Source organism: Triticum urartu, chromosome 7A, assembly GCF_056163025.1.
Source record: "Triticum urartu cultivar PI428250 chromosome 7A, HENAU_Tu73, whole genome shotgun sequence".
Classification (NCBI taxonomy): domain Eukaryota; kingdom Viridiplantae; phylum Streptophyta; class Magnoliopsida; order Poales; family Poaceae; genus Triticum; species Triticum urartu.
In genome coordinates, this window is record NC_141879.1 from 273,900,147 (window position 1) to 273,917,455 (window position 17,309).

The window sequence follows — 17,309 nt, forward strand, 5'->3', positions numbered from 1 at the left end:
GAGGCGCACGTGATGAGAAAGTGAACCTCAGTGGTCTAGCAGCGCCTCACGAGCCGACGAGCATACGCACGCATTGATGAAAGGTACAAGATTAATTAAAGTACTAGTAGTACCAGTGTTTTAACATTGAACGGGAAGAAACCAAGACGCCGTACATGATTTGCAGTTGAATCACAGTACTCATCTGTTTGCTTCGGCATGGCTAAGCATCCTTTGTTTTGACACCACCTAGACCGTCCCAAGTGCATGCGTATATTATAACGAACCCCGCTTGCTTTAAGCTTTCGCACAAGGACCTCGATCGCACCTTGTTCGTGTCTTCGTATACTTCGTATACGTCGCAGGTCAATTTCCACATCTCGTGATTCGTGGTTAACTTAGCTTCCCACGTCGATGCTGACGCGGACAGTCCATCTCGGACACAAGCAATCCAGAGACGCAAGATATGGCAAATGATGAAGAAGAACGACAAGATTGAGAATATTTACACTGCTACTGATTGGCGACGAAACATGCACGTTCCTTTTCACCCAAGAAGTTGACAAGGATGGTTAACAAAGGAGCCGCGCCCTAGCCTAGCTACGTACTTAGCTTAGCTAGCTAGTAGCTACGTACTACAGCACTGCAACCCTGAGCTAGGTAGGTAGGTCCATCCATGCTCCTCTAAGACTAAGAGCATGACCTGATGAGCTGATCGACCGGAGCTAGGTGGTAGGTAGGTCCATGCAGCCGCTCTAAGAGCATGACCTGATGAGGCCGAGGTTGTAGAGGAACTTCTCGGAGCGGGACCGGATCATGTTTCCGAGCGAGCGACCGCCGCCGTCGCGGCCCGGGGGCGACTTGGGCGCGGCGGCGTCCTCCTTGACCAGGAGGATCTCGTCGCCGATCTCCGCCCGGACGGCCTCCACGGCCTGCGCCTGCACGGGCATCCCCGACGCGGTCACCACGTAGAAGACGTTGGCCGCCCGCTCCCCGCGCGTCGCCACCTCGGCGTGCGTGACCGACAGCCCGTGCTCCCGGAATATACGCGTCACGTCCGACAGCAGCCCCACCCTGTCCTCGCAGCACAGCTCCAGCCCAAGCCCCTGCCAAGTGCAAACGCGTCACATGCTGTGCGTAGCACTTCTCGTCTCGCAGTGCGGTGCAGCTCGGTCCAGTAAGAATGTTTTTTGTGTCCGAACCGAATGCATATGATGATGATGATGTGTACCTCTGTGTTACGGCGTTGGATGGCGGCCTCGAGGCAGCGGCGGAGCTGCTCCCGGTCTTGGTCGGAGGCGGCGGCGCCGTCGTCGAGGTGCCTGATGTAATACTCCTGCAGGAGCGGAGGAACGATGATGAGCATGTGTCTGTCTTTTCCATTCTGCCCGTACGTTAAGAAAGATACTCCTGTAAATGCATTTTCTTCTCGTTGTTTGTTGCGTATAGGAACGAAAGGAGCTGTTTGGTCAGTCAGTCAAGCTCACGCAAAACTAGGTAGGATCTCCATCCTTCCCTCGTCACATGCCAAGATCTAACAAGCAGAGGCATCTCTGCTCTCTGCTCGGCTCTCCAGTACCACTAGCGTGTACTGCCGGTCAAAGAAATGCGATGCGAGGAGCATCGGAACCGGTGAAAATGCTGTGCACTGGACTGGAGACTGGAGAGTGGCACTGGCAGGGAAAGAAAGATGCATCGACTCATGCACACAGTCTCATCAGGGAGAGGAGAAGGGAAAAACGCGCGCACCTGGTAGGCCTCGGAGCCCTCGGCGATGACGGTGCCGTGGAAGACGAGGTACTGCATGTCGGTGAGGGTGCACACCGTGTCGAACAGCAGCTTCGGCCGGTCGCGGCACCGCACGTTCACCAGCGTGTACCCCCTCTCGGCGCAATCCTCCACCACCACCACCGGCAGGCTCCGGTCGTCGGCCGCCGCGTCGCCGTCGCCGCCGTCGGCGCGGTGGGCGCCCCGGTCGGCGTGCATCATCTGGTGCAGGCGCCGCTGGGCGTGCGGCGCCGCGGCACGCGCCGAGATGGCGGCCCGGGCGGCCTTCTTGTCCCGGCTGCTGCCGCGCAGCACGTGCCGGAGCAGCCGCTTCACCGTGTCCAGACGCTCGGGCTCCTCGATGCCGCCGCCGGTCTCGGCGTCCGTCACGTACATGAGCGCCGCCATGCGGCCGTCGTGCGTCCACACCTCGGACGCCGCGATGTTGCAGTTGAGGTTGGTGAGCACCGCGAACACCTCCGACAGGAGGCCCGGCCGGTCCCGCCCGATCAGCTCGATCACCGTCTGCGCCGCCTCCGCCTCCGCCTCGACGCCGACGCACCGGTCCGTGCCGCGGAAGCTGAGCGACCCGGCTCCGAGAGACTGCAATCAACACGTTCCTATATCACACCGCCGATCCCGAACTGCAATGAGCTCACACATTGCTCTGCACTCTGCTCTGCCTTTGCCAGGGAAACCATTAATCCGCAGGCAGCTGCACAGGCTGGGATTCTTTGTAGTACTTTACCTGCTCAATTCTGTCGATGACTTGGCCGTCATAAAGCTTATTCCCTTCCTCATCCACGACATGGAACACTGCACAAAGGTGGAGCCTCATCATCAAGATTGGAAAAGACGGAAAGATTTACGCCCAAATCGAAAGCAGAAAGCCACGCTAGCTTCCTCCTTAATCTTTCCAAGACAGGGATGCTGCAAGTGAAAAAAGGCCCTGCTCACCATCCATGAACCACTCCCCATCAGAGGAAATGTAGGCCCGGTTTATGGTCAGCTTCAGATCGGTCAGCACCTGGACAACCTCTAGCAAGGTCCCATACTTGTTCGCGCTGTCAACCTGCGCAAAAAAACCGGGCGTGAGAAATAATTATGCAAGGAAAAGAAATGTCGGCACAGAATTTGCAGCAGGAACCAAGAACAGAGCAGGGCTCCGGAGCTGTGTCTGTACCTTGACCAAGGTTGCAGTCATGTCGGAGGTATTATCCACGGTGACCCTGCAAGTTCCCAAAGGCCAAGGAGCAGCAGCACAGTTAACAAGGGACACAGGTCAAAGGGGGCAGAAAGGAGGAAGAACATGGGGTTGCGAGGAAGGAGAGAAACCTTGGAGGGTTCATCTTGATGACCAGCTTCTCGAACTCGTCCACTATCTCGTTGCTTCGAGACCCACAGGCCATCATTGTTCAAGACCCCTTGTTTTCTTGCTTGCACAAGAGGAAGAAGGTGGTGAGGCAAAAGGGATACTTTCTCCTTTGCGCCCCCAATCTGAGTGTACTTGTGGTGGTGGTGCCCCTCCTCCTCTTCCTCCTCCCCTGTTGCTGTTTGTACTCTCAAGGCTGAAGCAGCTCACCTAGTCATAGTATATATATATATATATTTGTTTATGGACTTACGGGGGAGATAGAGAGAGGACATGGCTACTTGTGGATTTGTGTTCTCTTTTCTTGTAGTTGTGTATGGGCAGACCGGCAGAGCCTGTGGTTTTAGTTGGTGTCCCTTCGCCGGTTTAAAGGGGGATGTTTGGGCGAAAAGATCATCCCAATGGGGAGGCTCTGTTTCTGTGCCTGGCCATATTTGACATGCTTGCTTGCCGGCGCATTTCCAACCCTGACCCATAAACCGGACATAACATCTGTCCACGGATATAGATACGGAAACCGGTCATTCAATGTTATGCTACCCCTATACATTTCAAGTAGTGTTTCAACCAACTGAGCGAAAATCATGGAAACAAGTTGATATTCATACAAAACGGAGCACATTCACTACATTTTAGATAGTTTTCATTAACAAAAGGGGACCGGACCTAAACCTAGACTACGGCGGCGTCCGTCGTCTAAGTCCTTGTTGTTCCCTTCCGACGACCGCGTCCTCCATTCACCGTCTCCGTGAGCGGCGGCGATAAAACCTGTGAAGTGAAGGTGCGGTCACCGGCGAGGAACACTAGAACATACATAAGTAGAAGAGGTAGAAGATATGTAATGTTGGGTTCTACGTTAGGGTGCGTCGACTGCAAATTAAAATTCCTACCCGCAAAACATCCAGGAACATGCTACGGGAGATGGATCACGGATCGTTACCACTACTTACGCAGTACCGTGCAACGGAAAAAGAGTTGGGGCAGTGCATCCGCGGGGTTTGTCTCCTCCTTGTCCGATCTCCCTCGAACAATTGATCGTTGGATCCCACGACCAGGTTCACCAGAGCAACGCAAGTGCACCGTCACTAACGGTATCCGCGCGTGGAGGAGGAACACCATGCAGTGCTAGGTCCGATCACATAGTCGGGGACGAGTGGAGGTAGCTAGTTGCAACACATGCAAAGTCCTAGTGACGACGCCGAAGTGATTAACTAAAAACGTATGCTGCACCTCCACTATATATACACATCCGTCACGGGCTCAACACTTGGGCCTCACTTGGATCCTAAAGCCCAAAGTCTACTCGGTCAAGATCCAAGTCCAGCTCGGATCACATCCGACCATTGTCATCGGATACGACCTCGTAGGTTCCTTCCCTTAAGCACGTGACCCTTTAGGTTCAAGTCGGCTTGGTCATAGGTTGGATCACCTCCGACCTGCTCAGTTGGTAGCGACCACTAGCAAGGCGTGCCGACCACCAAGCAGACTATGAAGTTGGTTGGCGAACCTATACGTCATACTTCCATTCCCTTTGCCACACGATATATGTTGTCGGGCTCAAGGCGATATGCTCATCCCTGTTACAACCCGACTTCTTTCTCGTTTCAGTGATGCCGACCACAAACTGGATTATCCCATAATCCTTGTTGCATGACTATCTTATCTTGGTCAGATCACATGAGGGGACCAGACTATATATCTCCTGATTGGATGGGAAAATCCCATCTTGCTCGACCATGTCTCACAGCACGGGTCTGGACAAGTCCGAAACCTACCTTTATATCTACCCAGTTACGGAGTAGCGTTTGGTCGGCCCAAAGTAGGTCTGTGTAGCGACCCGACCCGAATGGATCAAGTCTCTGTGCTTACGTGTCATCCCTGGATCGGTATGCTGACACACACAGTACTCGAAGGATTTATAACAGAGGTAAATCACATGTATAAAGTAACGTAAATACTATTACCTCAATCCATATAGCGGAAGCAACAAGGTTGTGGATTCCCATCAACACCAACGGCAAAGTTGAGTGTAGAAATCGTAACCCTAACGTATCACTTACTCGTTGTAAGATCATCCTGCAACATGAGACGTTGCAGCCCGAAACGGGTCAGTACATTGAATGTACTGGCAAATTCACACCATAGAGAAAATGATAAACAATGGCTATCACTATATGCATATATGGCTGGTGGAAAAGCTCTATGGTTATAAGGTTTTTGCGTAAAGCCAATTTTTCCCTACTGCAAAGGAATAAATTTATTTAACTATCATGGTGGTTGTGAAACATTGAGAATGGTTGACAGCATTCTCAATCCCAATTAAAAGTAATTAAAAACCCAACAACATTAATTGGAAGTAACATGTTGAGATTCACATGATATTCAAGTACTAGATACTCAAGATGTCCATAACCGGGGACACGGCTAATCATGATTAGTTTGTACACTCTGCAGAGGTTTGCGCACTTTTCCCCACATGACTCGATCGCCTCCATTTGTTTTCTCGCACTACATGGTGTTTGAGAAACGGATGACCGAGACATAGTCTTTCAGAAGCGCTAGCACCTTACATGTGGGGTAGACCGTACCACCTACAACCCCTACATCTGCTAGTCCACCCCGTAAGAGTTCGCACAACTTAGTCAACTATGCCAGAGCCCATAGTAGCATGTGGCTGCACACGAAAGTTTCTAGCATGCAAGATCTTATGATCCCTTTGAGCCTGGGTGGCGGTCCAAAAAAAAACAGGCAAGTCCTGATAGACATCAGGTGCCTCAATCCACCCAGATGTGTATTTAAGTTGCCACCTTAGATAAACCATTAAAATTATCAACTCACATCTGTCATGGATATCACTCACCCAATCCACGTCTACTAGCATAGCATGGCATAATAAGCAAACATAGAAGTAACTCCCAAGGTTTGATAATAAACAGGTAATAGGTACTACCTCATCTACTTCCCATCCCACAATTTAATTAGATCCTATTCATGCAATGTGAGAGGATTGATCTAATGCAATAAAACATGGGTTGTAGAAAAGGTATGATCAAAGTGTTACTTGCCTGCAATGTAGATGAAGATGATTCGCACTTAAAACTCTTGATAGATCTACTCGTCACACTCCGGTCAATCTATCGTAAGCAAACAATAGTAACCACACAATAAGTACTCATCTAATGCACAAGTAAAACTCGAACGAGAGAACGAACCCGAAAGTTCAACTTAAGAACTCCGGTTTGCAAAGAAAGAACGAACCGAACAAACGACGGAAAACAAACGGCGGAAGAAAACAACTCGGTTCTAGCAAGTTGAAACTAGGTCAAAATTTACCATAGCAAAAACTTGTTCAAGTTAATTAGACGGAACGGCGGTTTCGAGACGAAACACCAGGCGCTTGAATCACCTGATTCCGATAAACGGGCGAGGGGGAAAACTAGAACGAAGATCGGATCTGAGATCGCGATCGCGGAAAAGACGCGGAATAAATCCGACGAAAAGAAAGAGATGAACGGTTAAACGAATGGGCGTCGTTAACCGGGAAAAATCGGTGATCACGTTCGTTCAGACGAGCGGTCCGAAAGAAGAACGAAAACCGATCTAGGGTTTCGGAAAAGAAAACCGAACGAAAAACCGATCTAGAAACCGGAACGGTTTAGAGAAGAACCGGAAAGAAAACGAATCGGAAGAGAATAAAAGAATCGGAACGATTAGAAGAAAATGATCCGAGGAAAAGAGACGCGGGGAAACCTCGGCGAACGGGGCTCCGGCGGCGTGGCGTAGGGCGGCGGCGGCGTGGGCAAGGTGCGGCGGCGGCGCGGGTGTGGGGTGGCGCGGCGGCGGTGTAGGGCGCGGGGTGGGGTGCGGCTTGGGGAGGAGAGGGGGTTTGGGTTTTTGGTGTGAGGAGAGGGGGGGTCTATGGGGGTATTTATATAGGAGAGGGGAGAGATTACTTGGGGTAGGGGACAAGAAATAGAGTAGGAAAAGGAAAAACGAAACAAAGGAAAAGGGCTAGCCTAGAGTCCTACTAGGACTTAGCTAAGAAGCAAGAGGCGGCGGCGGCCTTGCCTGGCGCCTGGCGCCTGCGCGCACGCGCGGCTGGGAGGCTGGGGCGCAGCGGCTGGCTGGCCTGGGCCTTGGCCCGGCTGGCCTGCGGGAGTTTCTCTTTTTTTTTAAACGGTTTCGCGCGCAGAAAAACACAGAAAAGAAAATCTAAACGGGCTCCAAAATTTCTAAAGTAAATTTTCCCCGACTCCTAAAAATGAGTCGAACAAAATGAACTTTTCTACGGACCTAAAATGCAATTTTCGAAAACGCGCATTTTTCCCTATCCAAAGAAAAACAAAAAAACACCGGAAAACGAAATTCGATCTATTTATTAAATCTTCATTTTTCCTATATTTTGGGAAAGTCATATTATTCCCTCTCTCATATTTTGATATCGGCAAAATAATTGAAGATGAAATAAATAAATCAAATGATCCTCTTTTCAAATTCGAGAAAACTCTCAAATATGAAAATAACGAAATCTCCAACTCTCTCCGTGGGTCCTTGAGTTGCGTGAAATTTCTAGAATCGACCAAAATGCAAGAAAATAAGATATGCATGATGATCTAATGTATAACATTCCAAATTGAAAATAAATTCAAAAGAACTTTGAATTTAATTCTTTGAAACTCCCAACTCATATTTCATATAATTTGAAGAAGTCATTTTATCTTCTCTCGTGAAAATCATTGAGTTGCATAAAGTTTCAGAATTGAAAATATTTTCAAATGAAATTCAAATATTTTCAACAACCCTTTTCATTTAATTTAAATGGAAGAAGTCATATCATCTTCGCTCAAGGGTTTTGTGTTTGAAAAGCATTTGAATTCATGGAGATCAGAAAGCAAATATGAAAGTTTGGGAAAGTCCTTTTATTCCCTCTCATTTAACTTTCAAAAGTTTCGAATTCACTCACTTTCAGACAATCAATCAAACAATCAATCAAATCTATCTATTTATTATAACATTCCAAAATTTAGAATTTTGGGATGTTACAGTCTGTCACCATCCCGAGTACATGCGCCAGCTGAGGTCTTGCATAAAACATATGTTGTACTAGAGACTCACAAATGGCATATCGATGGGTCTCATAGTCAGCTCTATCTAACTTGGACCTTATCTCGACTCGGATCCAAGTATGTTGGATCCGACCAGATCCTTCCAAGTCCATATTATCTGTCGACGTCCTGGGAACGTGGGTACCCAGACTTGTCTACCTGTGGCCCACGGCGTGGCTCCGTCGACGGCCCGGTACGGCCCAGCTTCAGCATCAAGAACCCAAGACCCTCATGAGGGGCCAAGCCTCGTGAGGTGGACGACACCAAGACCTCCCTGGGGGGGCGGCCTCACCAGGCTGGCTCCCGAGGAGCGGAGATATCTATACAAGATGCACCTCGCGAGGTTCATATGACGTGAGCCGTGACGACCAAGGCCAGGCGGGAGCCAGCGGGCGCAGTGTACCAGTTTCCTCTTTGGTGCTAAGGAGGCAAGCGCAGGCGCGGGTTCCCGAGGAATCAAGCAAAGGTTTCCATATTGGTGCAACAAGACCAAGACCACCAGGACGGCAGGACGGAGGTCATCGCGGAGCCCATTGCAGCCTCACCATCAGAGACTTTTGCAGGCAAAGACCACTTTTGTCAGGATAACTTGTACTAGTTGTCTTTCTTCAATTTGGCTGTTGTGGGATCCCTTCCCGCCTATATTTGGGGAGAGGAGCAAGGCCCCTATAAATAGTACTTAGCCACCATCATAGAAGGGGACGGATCATTCAGATCGTCCTCTCATCCACCAGCTCATCGAACGCAAGAACACCTCACGTCCTGAGGTTGTTCTACCACTGTACTAGTTCATCCTCAGCCCCTCGAGGCAATCCACCACAAAGCTGGAGTAGGGTATACACCGCAAGGTGGTCCGAACCAGGATAAACTGATGTGTCTCTTGTCCCTTGGGTTCGTTGAGCTAGGCCTTGGAACCGTTGAGCAGGCGAACTGGGGAGGACGAGTTCTTCGCATGCACCCCAAAGTTCGAACCTCTCATGGGTTTGCCCGAATCTGTCATTTGGTGCGTCAGGTAGGGGTGCGTCGGAGCCTCTCTTCCGTCGATCGACTCGCCATCGCTCCATCGGTTCCATGGCTGACGCTCATCGACCTCGTGTTGAGCGTTGGGCCGCTCTCGCTGCTCGCGTCACCCAGATGGCGCCCGCCGGCGAGCCTCCCCATCTTTCCCCATCGCCTGCCGCCAACGCCACCAACGGCCCGGCGGGGTACGAGTAGCAAGCTTCATCGTTGCACCCCTCCGTGTGGCGTGATGGACGCACGGCCACTCCGTCGCTGACTCTGGATGCTTCGTCGTCTCACGCTCGTTCCGGGCCGGCGGACGCGCAAGCTGCGCTGCTCATGGCGCGCGAGCTCCTGCGCTACCGCCCCGTCGATGACTTCTACGAAGACTGGCTAGACCGATCACCGAGCTTGTCAACGCCGCTGGGGCTCTCCTGCGTTGTCCCTCTCGCTACCTCGCTCACCGCCTGTCGCGGGCGACGTAGCCCATGGAGCGCCTCCGCCACCTCCTCATCAAGACGTCACCCTCGGACCAAGGTGCGCGGCCCCACGGCATGACTAGCCACGCAGGGCGCCCATGCATGAAGAAGAAAGCTGCCAGGAGGTCCAGCGGCCACAATAAGGTGCTCCAGCACTCCCTGCGCCACCACGTCAAGACCGCGCGCTGCCTACGGTGGTGGCGCGTGAGTGCCAAGATCAGGCTCCACCTCCACGCCGGGCTCCCGTGACCATCGCGGGCTGTTGAGCCTTCACTCCCGAGCTACGCAGCGTCGTCTGGCCGGGGAAATTCAAGCCTGACCTGCCTCCACGCCACGACGGCTCCCCCGACCCTACCGAGTTCCTGCAGCTGTACAAGCTGAGCATCGAGGCGGCCAACGGCGACGAGAAAGTCATGGCGAATTGGTTTCCCATGGCCCTCAAGGATGGCGAACGCTCGTGGCTCCTGAACCTGCCCGCGGGATCGATCTCCTCCTAGGGCGAGATGCACGAGCGTTTCGTCGCCAACTTCCAGGGCACTCGCGACCGCCCGCCTGCCGCGGGTGACCTGCGGCGCATCAAGCAGCAGCCAGGTGAAACCCTGCAGAAGTACATCCAGCGCTTCAAGAGCGTTCGCCTCAAGATCCCCAAGGTGTCGGATGAAGCCATCATATCAGCAGTCTCTGATGGCGTCTGCGATGTCAAGATGAAGGAGCAGTTCGCCATACACGAGGACCTGTGCACGGCTCTAGAGATGTTCAACATGGCGACCAAGTGCGCGAGAGATGAGGAAGGACGCCTCTCCATCCTCGAGCTCCCAGCGGCCGACCCAGAAGACAAGAAGGTCAAGGCCAAGGACGTGAAGCGCAAGGGGGTGGCCGTGCTCGCGGTTGAACTAGAGATGAAGCGCGGCTGCGACCACCCAGAGTCATCCAAGGGCAGCCGTCTGTTCCGCGTCTTCCACAACGTACACAACCACAACACCAATGACTGTTAAGAGCTCAGGGCCATCCACGACGGGCGCCTCGGTCGTCGCCCCGAGCGTAACGATCGAGGCTACGACCGTGGAGGAGGTCGAAGTGGAGGACGCTGGGATGACTGCGGCCCCCGCCACGAGTGGCGCCACCAACCTCGCGAGGACTACTGGCAGGGCCAGCCACGCGAGGACGCCTGGAGAGATCAGCCTCGTGAGGACCGTCCTCAGGGAATGCTGGCCTCCCTCCGCTGCCACCACCACCAAGAAGGAACGACGACCACCACCGAGACGAGGGGCTGGGGGCTTCAGGAGCCTCGTGCCATTCCCTGCATCCTGGGCGGCGCTCTGGCCATAGCCTCTCATCGCATCTTCAAGAAAATCGCCCGTGAGGTGAACGCGGCCCTCCCTAGGCTCGAGGCCACGCGCCCGCTTAGGTGGTCCAAGTGCACCACCACCTTCAGCTCGTCCGACCGGCTCAAGTGCGCGGCAACTGCCGGCACCCTCCCGATGCTTTGCTCGCCCGTCATCAGCAACGTCCTCATCACCAAGACCCTCATCAATGGCGGTGCGGGGCTCAATGTTCTTTCCATCGAGACGTTTGACCGCCTCCAAGTGCCCTATGGTCAGCTGCAGCCCACCAAGCCTTTCTCAGGAGTGACCGACGGCTTCACCACCCCAATAGGGCAGATCCGCCTCCCTGTCACCTTCGGCCAGTGCGACAACTACTTCACCAAGCTCATCGACTTCGACGTCGCCCACATCCGCCTTCCGTACAATGCCATCCTTGGATATCCAGCCCTGGCCAAGTTCATGGAGGTGACTCATCATGGTTACAATGTCCTCAAGATGCGAGGGAACCGCGACATCATCACGACCGCCTGCGAGGAGAAGGATGCGGTGTGCTCTCTCGAGCGCGCCTACCAGGCTGCAGCGGGCGTGGACCTAGACAACGGAGGCACCATCTACCCTCCCAAGGCTGTCCCCAAGAAGAAGAAGCAACTGCTCTGCCAAGAGCCTCAAGAGAGCGGTGTCTCCAGCGGCACCACCTCAAGACCTGCAACCACGGATGGGGTGCCTCCCTCTCTCGCATAGGAAGGCACGCCTGGCGCCCCCTCATGCTGGGCTCGGGGGCTCTCTTTTGGAGGGCCTCTGACTTAGCCAATGTCACGAGGGAGGCGCTTGGGCACCACATGGAGGCGTGCTTTAGTGTGCGTTTCCCTCACGAGGGCACAAGGAACGATTTGCCAGGTGCTCAGGAGTTCATCACCAAGGCGACCGAGGAGCTTCAAGACGCGAGAGCCATGCGCGGCGACCGCCGCCTACCACCTGGCGTGGCTCCTTGTCCTGGCGAGGACAACGAGATGTGCATCTGTGTCAACATTCTAGGGCTCAATAGGACCGCATCCCAGGAGCGCTTCTGGCCATCACACGTTGGTCGGTGACGGTGTCCTGGACTAGGGGGTACTCACCACGCCGTCTCCCGGTCAGTTAGATTGGGACGAGGACCCCCATGGCCGTATACTCATGGGCTAGTTCGGACAGCTGCCGCATACAAGGAAGATTCCACAAGACCTGGTGGTCAAGACAAGGACTCCTTCCCACCGGCGTATTCGGCTAGGACTCTTGTTATCCTAGGCCTCTGGTATGTTATATAAGCCGAGGCCAGGCTAGTCAATAGATGATTATGACATTATTCATCATACCCTTAGGTTTTAGACCACAACATATGATCTCGAGGTAGATCAACTCTATACTTGATACTCCATCAATATAAACAAGAGCAGGGCGTAGGGTTTTACCTCCATCAAGAGGGCCCGAACCTGGGTAAACATTGTGTCCCCTGTCTCTTGTTACCCATCGATCAATGATACACAACTTGGGACCCCCTACCCGAGATCTGCCGGTTTTGACACCGACAATGGTGCATTCATTGGGAGTTCCGCTATGTGATCGGCAAAGGATCGATGGCTTGCCTGCAGATCAACTGCGACTTCGGCATCTTCGTCACCAGCTCGACTAGTCACCTTGGTTCGACCAAGAACTGCGCCCCGTTTTCGGATCACCATGTTCGGACGAGGGCCTTCATCAAACATCAACTCCGATCTCTATCAAGAGCATGGAGGGATCATCCATGGAGCTCGGGGGCTCAACGTCAACATTGCCCTCCAGCGACCGTGCTGTTTTTCTGGACAACGAACTCGTATCTTCTGCCACTGCCTTCTCGAGTATCGCTTTGACGATTGCTTCATTGGGATTGTGCGTAATTGAGTCTAAAACAACCATGCAAGAATTTATCGAGTTCCGATGAAGGAATCTCTGGCAATCTATGATATACCGGAGCCGTTTCGAATCTGGACGGGAATCTGGACGAATTCGGAGCGTGGCGTCCAGCATCTAGCTCGGACGTCCTTTGGAAGATCCAACCGTTGATCGCCTGCGGAATTCCTATATCTAGCACCCCTCAAAATTTCAGCTCGATCCGACCATTCAAACTCCGGGAAACCTCCGATGAGCGCAACGATTTTCAGATCTATTTTCTACGCGAATACGGATCCGACCAGAATTCATGTTTCTTTATGAACGTGATATTGGACAACCTTTTTTAAGGAATTTTCTTCTATGGTATTGTGCAGTGTTTTTAAACACGTACCCATAAAATTTTAAGCCTCCTCCGAGGTAATATTCACCATCACGCTGGTGTCAAACCAGTCCGGTAGTATTGCTCCACGGCTGCCGACCTGCGCTAGACACGTCGCCGCTTTATTGAGCCGAGCTAAACTCGTTCGATCATCATCTCGGCAAGCCGAAAAAGAGTTCGGCATCGCGAAGGATAAATCATCATCAACGTCGCTGCCCCACGGACTACACGTAGCGGGCACACCGGCATCGCCACGCGGTAGCTGCATCAAGCTAGCGTCGATCGCGTCACAAGTCTTGACCTGCGTCGGCACCACCATGCTGCCTCTTCTTCAAATCATCATCAAACACACTGACCTCTTTCGACACATCGGCTGACATGTAGACTCCGGCATCTCTTCGGCGAGCCGCTCCAACACCTCGGCTAGACCGGGGGCTTCATCATCTCTTCATCAACCTACTCCGGTGACTTTGGCGTCACCTGCTGACCAGCTTCGTCACGATTAGCTGGACTGAGGGCTTTATCTCGGCAAGCCAACATTTGCCAGCATCGCCATGCCGACGATTTATCATCCATCAGGCAATGGGTGTGCGGATCGAGTCCCAATGTTGGGAGTCACCTTTCTTCGGATTGCTACAATAAATAAACCAGGTGCTATTTATCCCAGTAATTTTTGCTTGTTTGGGTCTATTCTCCCTAAAGAATTATTACTCCGGTTTGTTCCATCATCTCTATGCAGGCCTGTCAAATGGCGGCCGGACTATCGATGGTCACGCGGTGGTACGGTCAGTTTCCATATATAGTCCGGCAAACGCCGAATCTGGAACTCGGATCGGCATGTGAATTCGGGCTTTTGCCATGCCTTCATCGCGTCACGCCGACGCTCTGCATCAACATTAACTTCGGCGCCAGACCACATCTCTTTAAATAAATTATTTTTGCGAAAAGCAATTATGCAAGGATTTTATATATATTTATATTATTCTTTTGGACCGCACTATTTTATGTGTGTAGGTGATTGACTTCGAGTGCGTTACGCGGTCGCTTCGGCAAGCCAACGCCGCTGTCTCAAATTGGCATAAATCGGCTTGCATGATCACCTTGTTTGTCGTGTTGCCATACCGACGTGTTCAGTTGCCTCGGGGACTTCAGCATCGCCGAGAGAGCTTTACCTCACCGAGTGTTCGGCGCACAGGCCATACTTCTTTTATTACTGACTTTGCATAAATTATTTATTATGCAACAATTTTAATCATCATTATTACCATTATCTCCGGTTTGCACTATTTTTGTGTACAGGTAAATGAATCGAGTTGGGCAGTGCTGTCTCCTCGGCTGGACGGGAGGTTTCGTCAACACTTCATTAACCCGCACCGGGGGCTTCGACATCACTCTACCGGCTCGCTTTGGCCGTGTTATGCCACCACTTCGGAGTGCCGAGCTCTTCGCTCCGCCACCTTGGGACTGGCTTGGGGGATGGAACCTTGTCCTGCATCAAGCTTGGACCGCGTCATCAATGCCGAACACATTAACAAGCTAAGTCGCTTTCATGCTCAAAACTTTCAGCTTTAAATTTTTTTCCCCGGTTCGACCAAGCGTCATACTTCCTTGTCAAAACTTTGCCTGTGATGCACAAATTCCAATACCCCGTTTACTTGGGGGCTTCCTTCATGAAGCTTTTCCTCTAGCATATGATTATACTTGTACGGCTTCGTTCCTTGTTCGTGTATTACGCCACAATATGCACCATATTGACCTAAGTGTTCCGCAAGCTGGGTTGCCTGACTCCTATGCTTACCCCTACGTTCCCGATTGTTCGGCTAGGGAGTAAAGGGAGCACCTCTGCGATTGTCACGACCCGGTCATCCAAGCTCTGACCTCAGACTGGGTGAAGCCGAAAACTAGCGCTCTTATTGTTTTCAATCATGGTCGGCACACAACGGAACTCATGAGTACAAAAAATCTATTGCACAAGTCTCATAGTAATAATGAGCACCGAAGAAAGGTATCGGTGGGGGTACTATTTTCTTCAAAGATGCTTCTTACACTTCATCAGTAATATAGCATAAGTTCCCTGAGTGCACTTTGTCTGTTACAGCCTTATGGCCTGATTGCCTGGTCATCGGAAATACCGTCGATACTCTCGACAGGTGGAGTACATGACACTTTTCGGACCTTGGCCGAAGAGGGGGAAGCCGACGGTCGGTTAAGACACGTTTAAAGTTCGGGTGAACACAGATATGATATAAGTACTTCGGTACATACAATCATTATACATAAAATTCTTTTACCCAAGTCACTCGGGGGCTCTTAAAATTTATATGAGCTGTTTTATAGTAAATGTGTTTTCTTCTTGGTCGTTGCAAAGTCTTTTTCTACCGCTCCTTTTTCGACTCGAGTTTATGGTCAATAGCCGGATAGCATGTCTTCTCTCTGAAAGCCGCTTGAGTTTAGTTTGCTAAACTGACCTCGAAGAACTACTCCGCCTTTGGGATAAGGAGCTTGAAGCCATAGGCTGACCCGTGTGAAGTCTTGAGATCGGATGTGTCATGTTAAAGCACGACAGAAGCACAATTTTTTTTTCCAATTTTCGGATTGGCACCGGAAACTTGATCTTGTTCGGACGTCAAGTTTTTACTGACATTTTTTGGGTTTCCAAGCTTATGGCACTTTCAAACTATTTGTGTGTTTTCAGCACAAGTCTCGCAGTGCAACGCCGGACACCTTTAGAGATTCAGCAAAAACATTCTCGGATATTTCTATATATGCATCGGTTTTGAATTGTGTCTTCGGTCAATAGTTGGGTTTCCCGGCTCCTGCGCTTTCCTCCTACGTTCCGCTTTGTTCGGCTAGGTGTGCAAAGGGAGAACCACTGCGATTGTGCTTCCAGCTCACATGGTTAAGCACCTCAGTGGAGAAAGCCGAAAACTAACTGTCACAATAAGCATAAACTGGTCAGCGATTCGATGACTGTGTTAAATGATGGGCCATTCATAACATTGGCTGAAGGGTTTATGGCTTGACCTCGGCTGTCGCCGAACACTACCGGGGGCTAGTAACTAGCCTCCCAAACAAAATCCTCAATATTTTGCTCTTACATTAGAGCTGAGGTTTCATGATCATGCTTAGCATGTCAACCCAAAGAAAGGAACCGATAGCGGGACTATTTTCTTTGGAAGACATTTCTTATGTTAAATAGTAATATAACATATCTCTCTGCGTACCTTTGTTTATAAAATCGTATGGCCAGATTGCCTTGTTTGTCGTAAATCTTTGCCCTCATTTGAAGACATTATAACTGAGCACTAATCCAGCCATCTCAGGGCACTAGCAATTTTCACCATTGGATAGGCTGTTCTAGGCACTCCTTGCCATTAGATGCCTTGGTCAATGCTCGCATGGGCCGCGGATCATCTTCCGCTCCAGAATGGGCGATGGACTGGGCTGACACCGCGAGGGCTGCTATTCTCGTAGCAAAATAGGAACACTCTGGTTGATTCAGGCCTGCGGGTGGCGTTTGCGGCATCGCCATCCCCGCTGATTGCCTTCCATCGACTCAGCCACCGCCGCCGCCGTCGCCCTATCCTCCACCGTGAACTGTAAAAAAAGCCAAATAGAAAATCGCCATCATTTTTAGTTTCTTTTCGTACTCCATGATCAGCGGCGAAGATGAGCAGGAGACGGATCCGCGTGGGTGAGGAGGTGTAGCTGATAGTCAGGGTGCGTTGGCTGGGATTCAGGCTAAACTCCTCTTCCCCATTATCCTTTGACATGGGAGAGAGCATATCCTCGAGGCGACCCAACCGCTGGCCGCTGCGGTGCCTCATCGGCTAGGGCATCTGGTGACCTCAGTTGCAACACGACAGCGATGACGACGACAATTGACTTGCTTCCTCGTGATGGATATGCCCCCTATGTGGCTCTTCGCTTCACCATCAGCCAAAATTTGGATGCATCCTATCTTTGATCCTCCTGTACTCCTCGCCCCCTTGTAAG

General features: G+C 51.6%; 1 protein-coding gene across 1 annotated transcript; it reads right to left on the bottom strand.

Moving 5' to 3' along the window:
* Positions 1-446: 446 nt before the first annotated feature.
* LOC125522873 (ACT domain-containing protein ACR4) lies at positions 447-3,429 on the bottom strand. Its single transcript, XM_048687920.2, has 7 exons — positions 3,082-3,429; positions 2,930-2,975; positions 2,704-2,818; positions 2,495-2,562; positions 1,729-2,349; positions 1,211-1,315; positions 447-1,085 (listed from the first exon to the last, which is right to left on the bottom strand). The coding sequence occupies exons 1-7, from the start codon at positions 3,156-3,158 to the stop codon at positions 735-737; spliced, it is 1,383 nt and encodes a 460-aa protein (XP_048543877.1). The 5' UTR covers positions 3,159-3,429; the 3' UTR covers positions 447-734.
* Positions 3,430-17,309: the final 13,880 nt, after the last annotated feature.

Coding starts and splice junctions, on each gene's coding strand:
- LOC125522873 (XM_048687920.2), bottom strand. CDS start 3,158: ATGATGGCCTGTGGGTCTCGAAGCAACGAGATAGTGGACGAGTTCGAG. Junction 2,350..2,494: donor TCATCGACAGAATTGAGCAG/GTAAAGTACTAC, acceptor TGTTGATTGCAG/TCTCTCGGAGCCGGGTCGCT. Junction 1,086..1,210: donor TCCAACGCCGTAACACAGAG/GTACACATCATC, acceptor TGCACTTGGCAG/GGGCTTGGGCTGGAGCTGTG.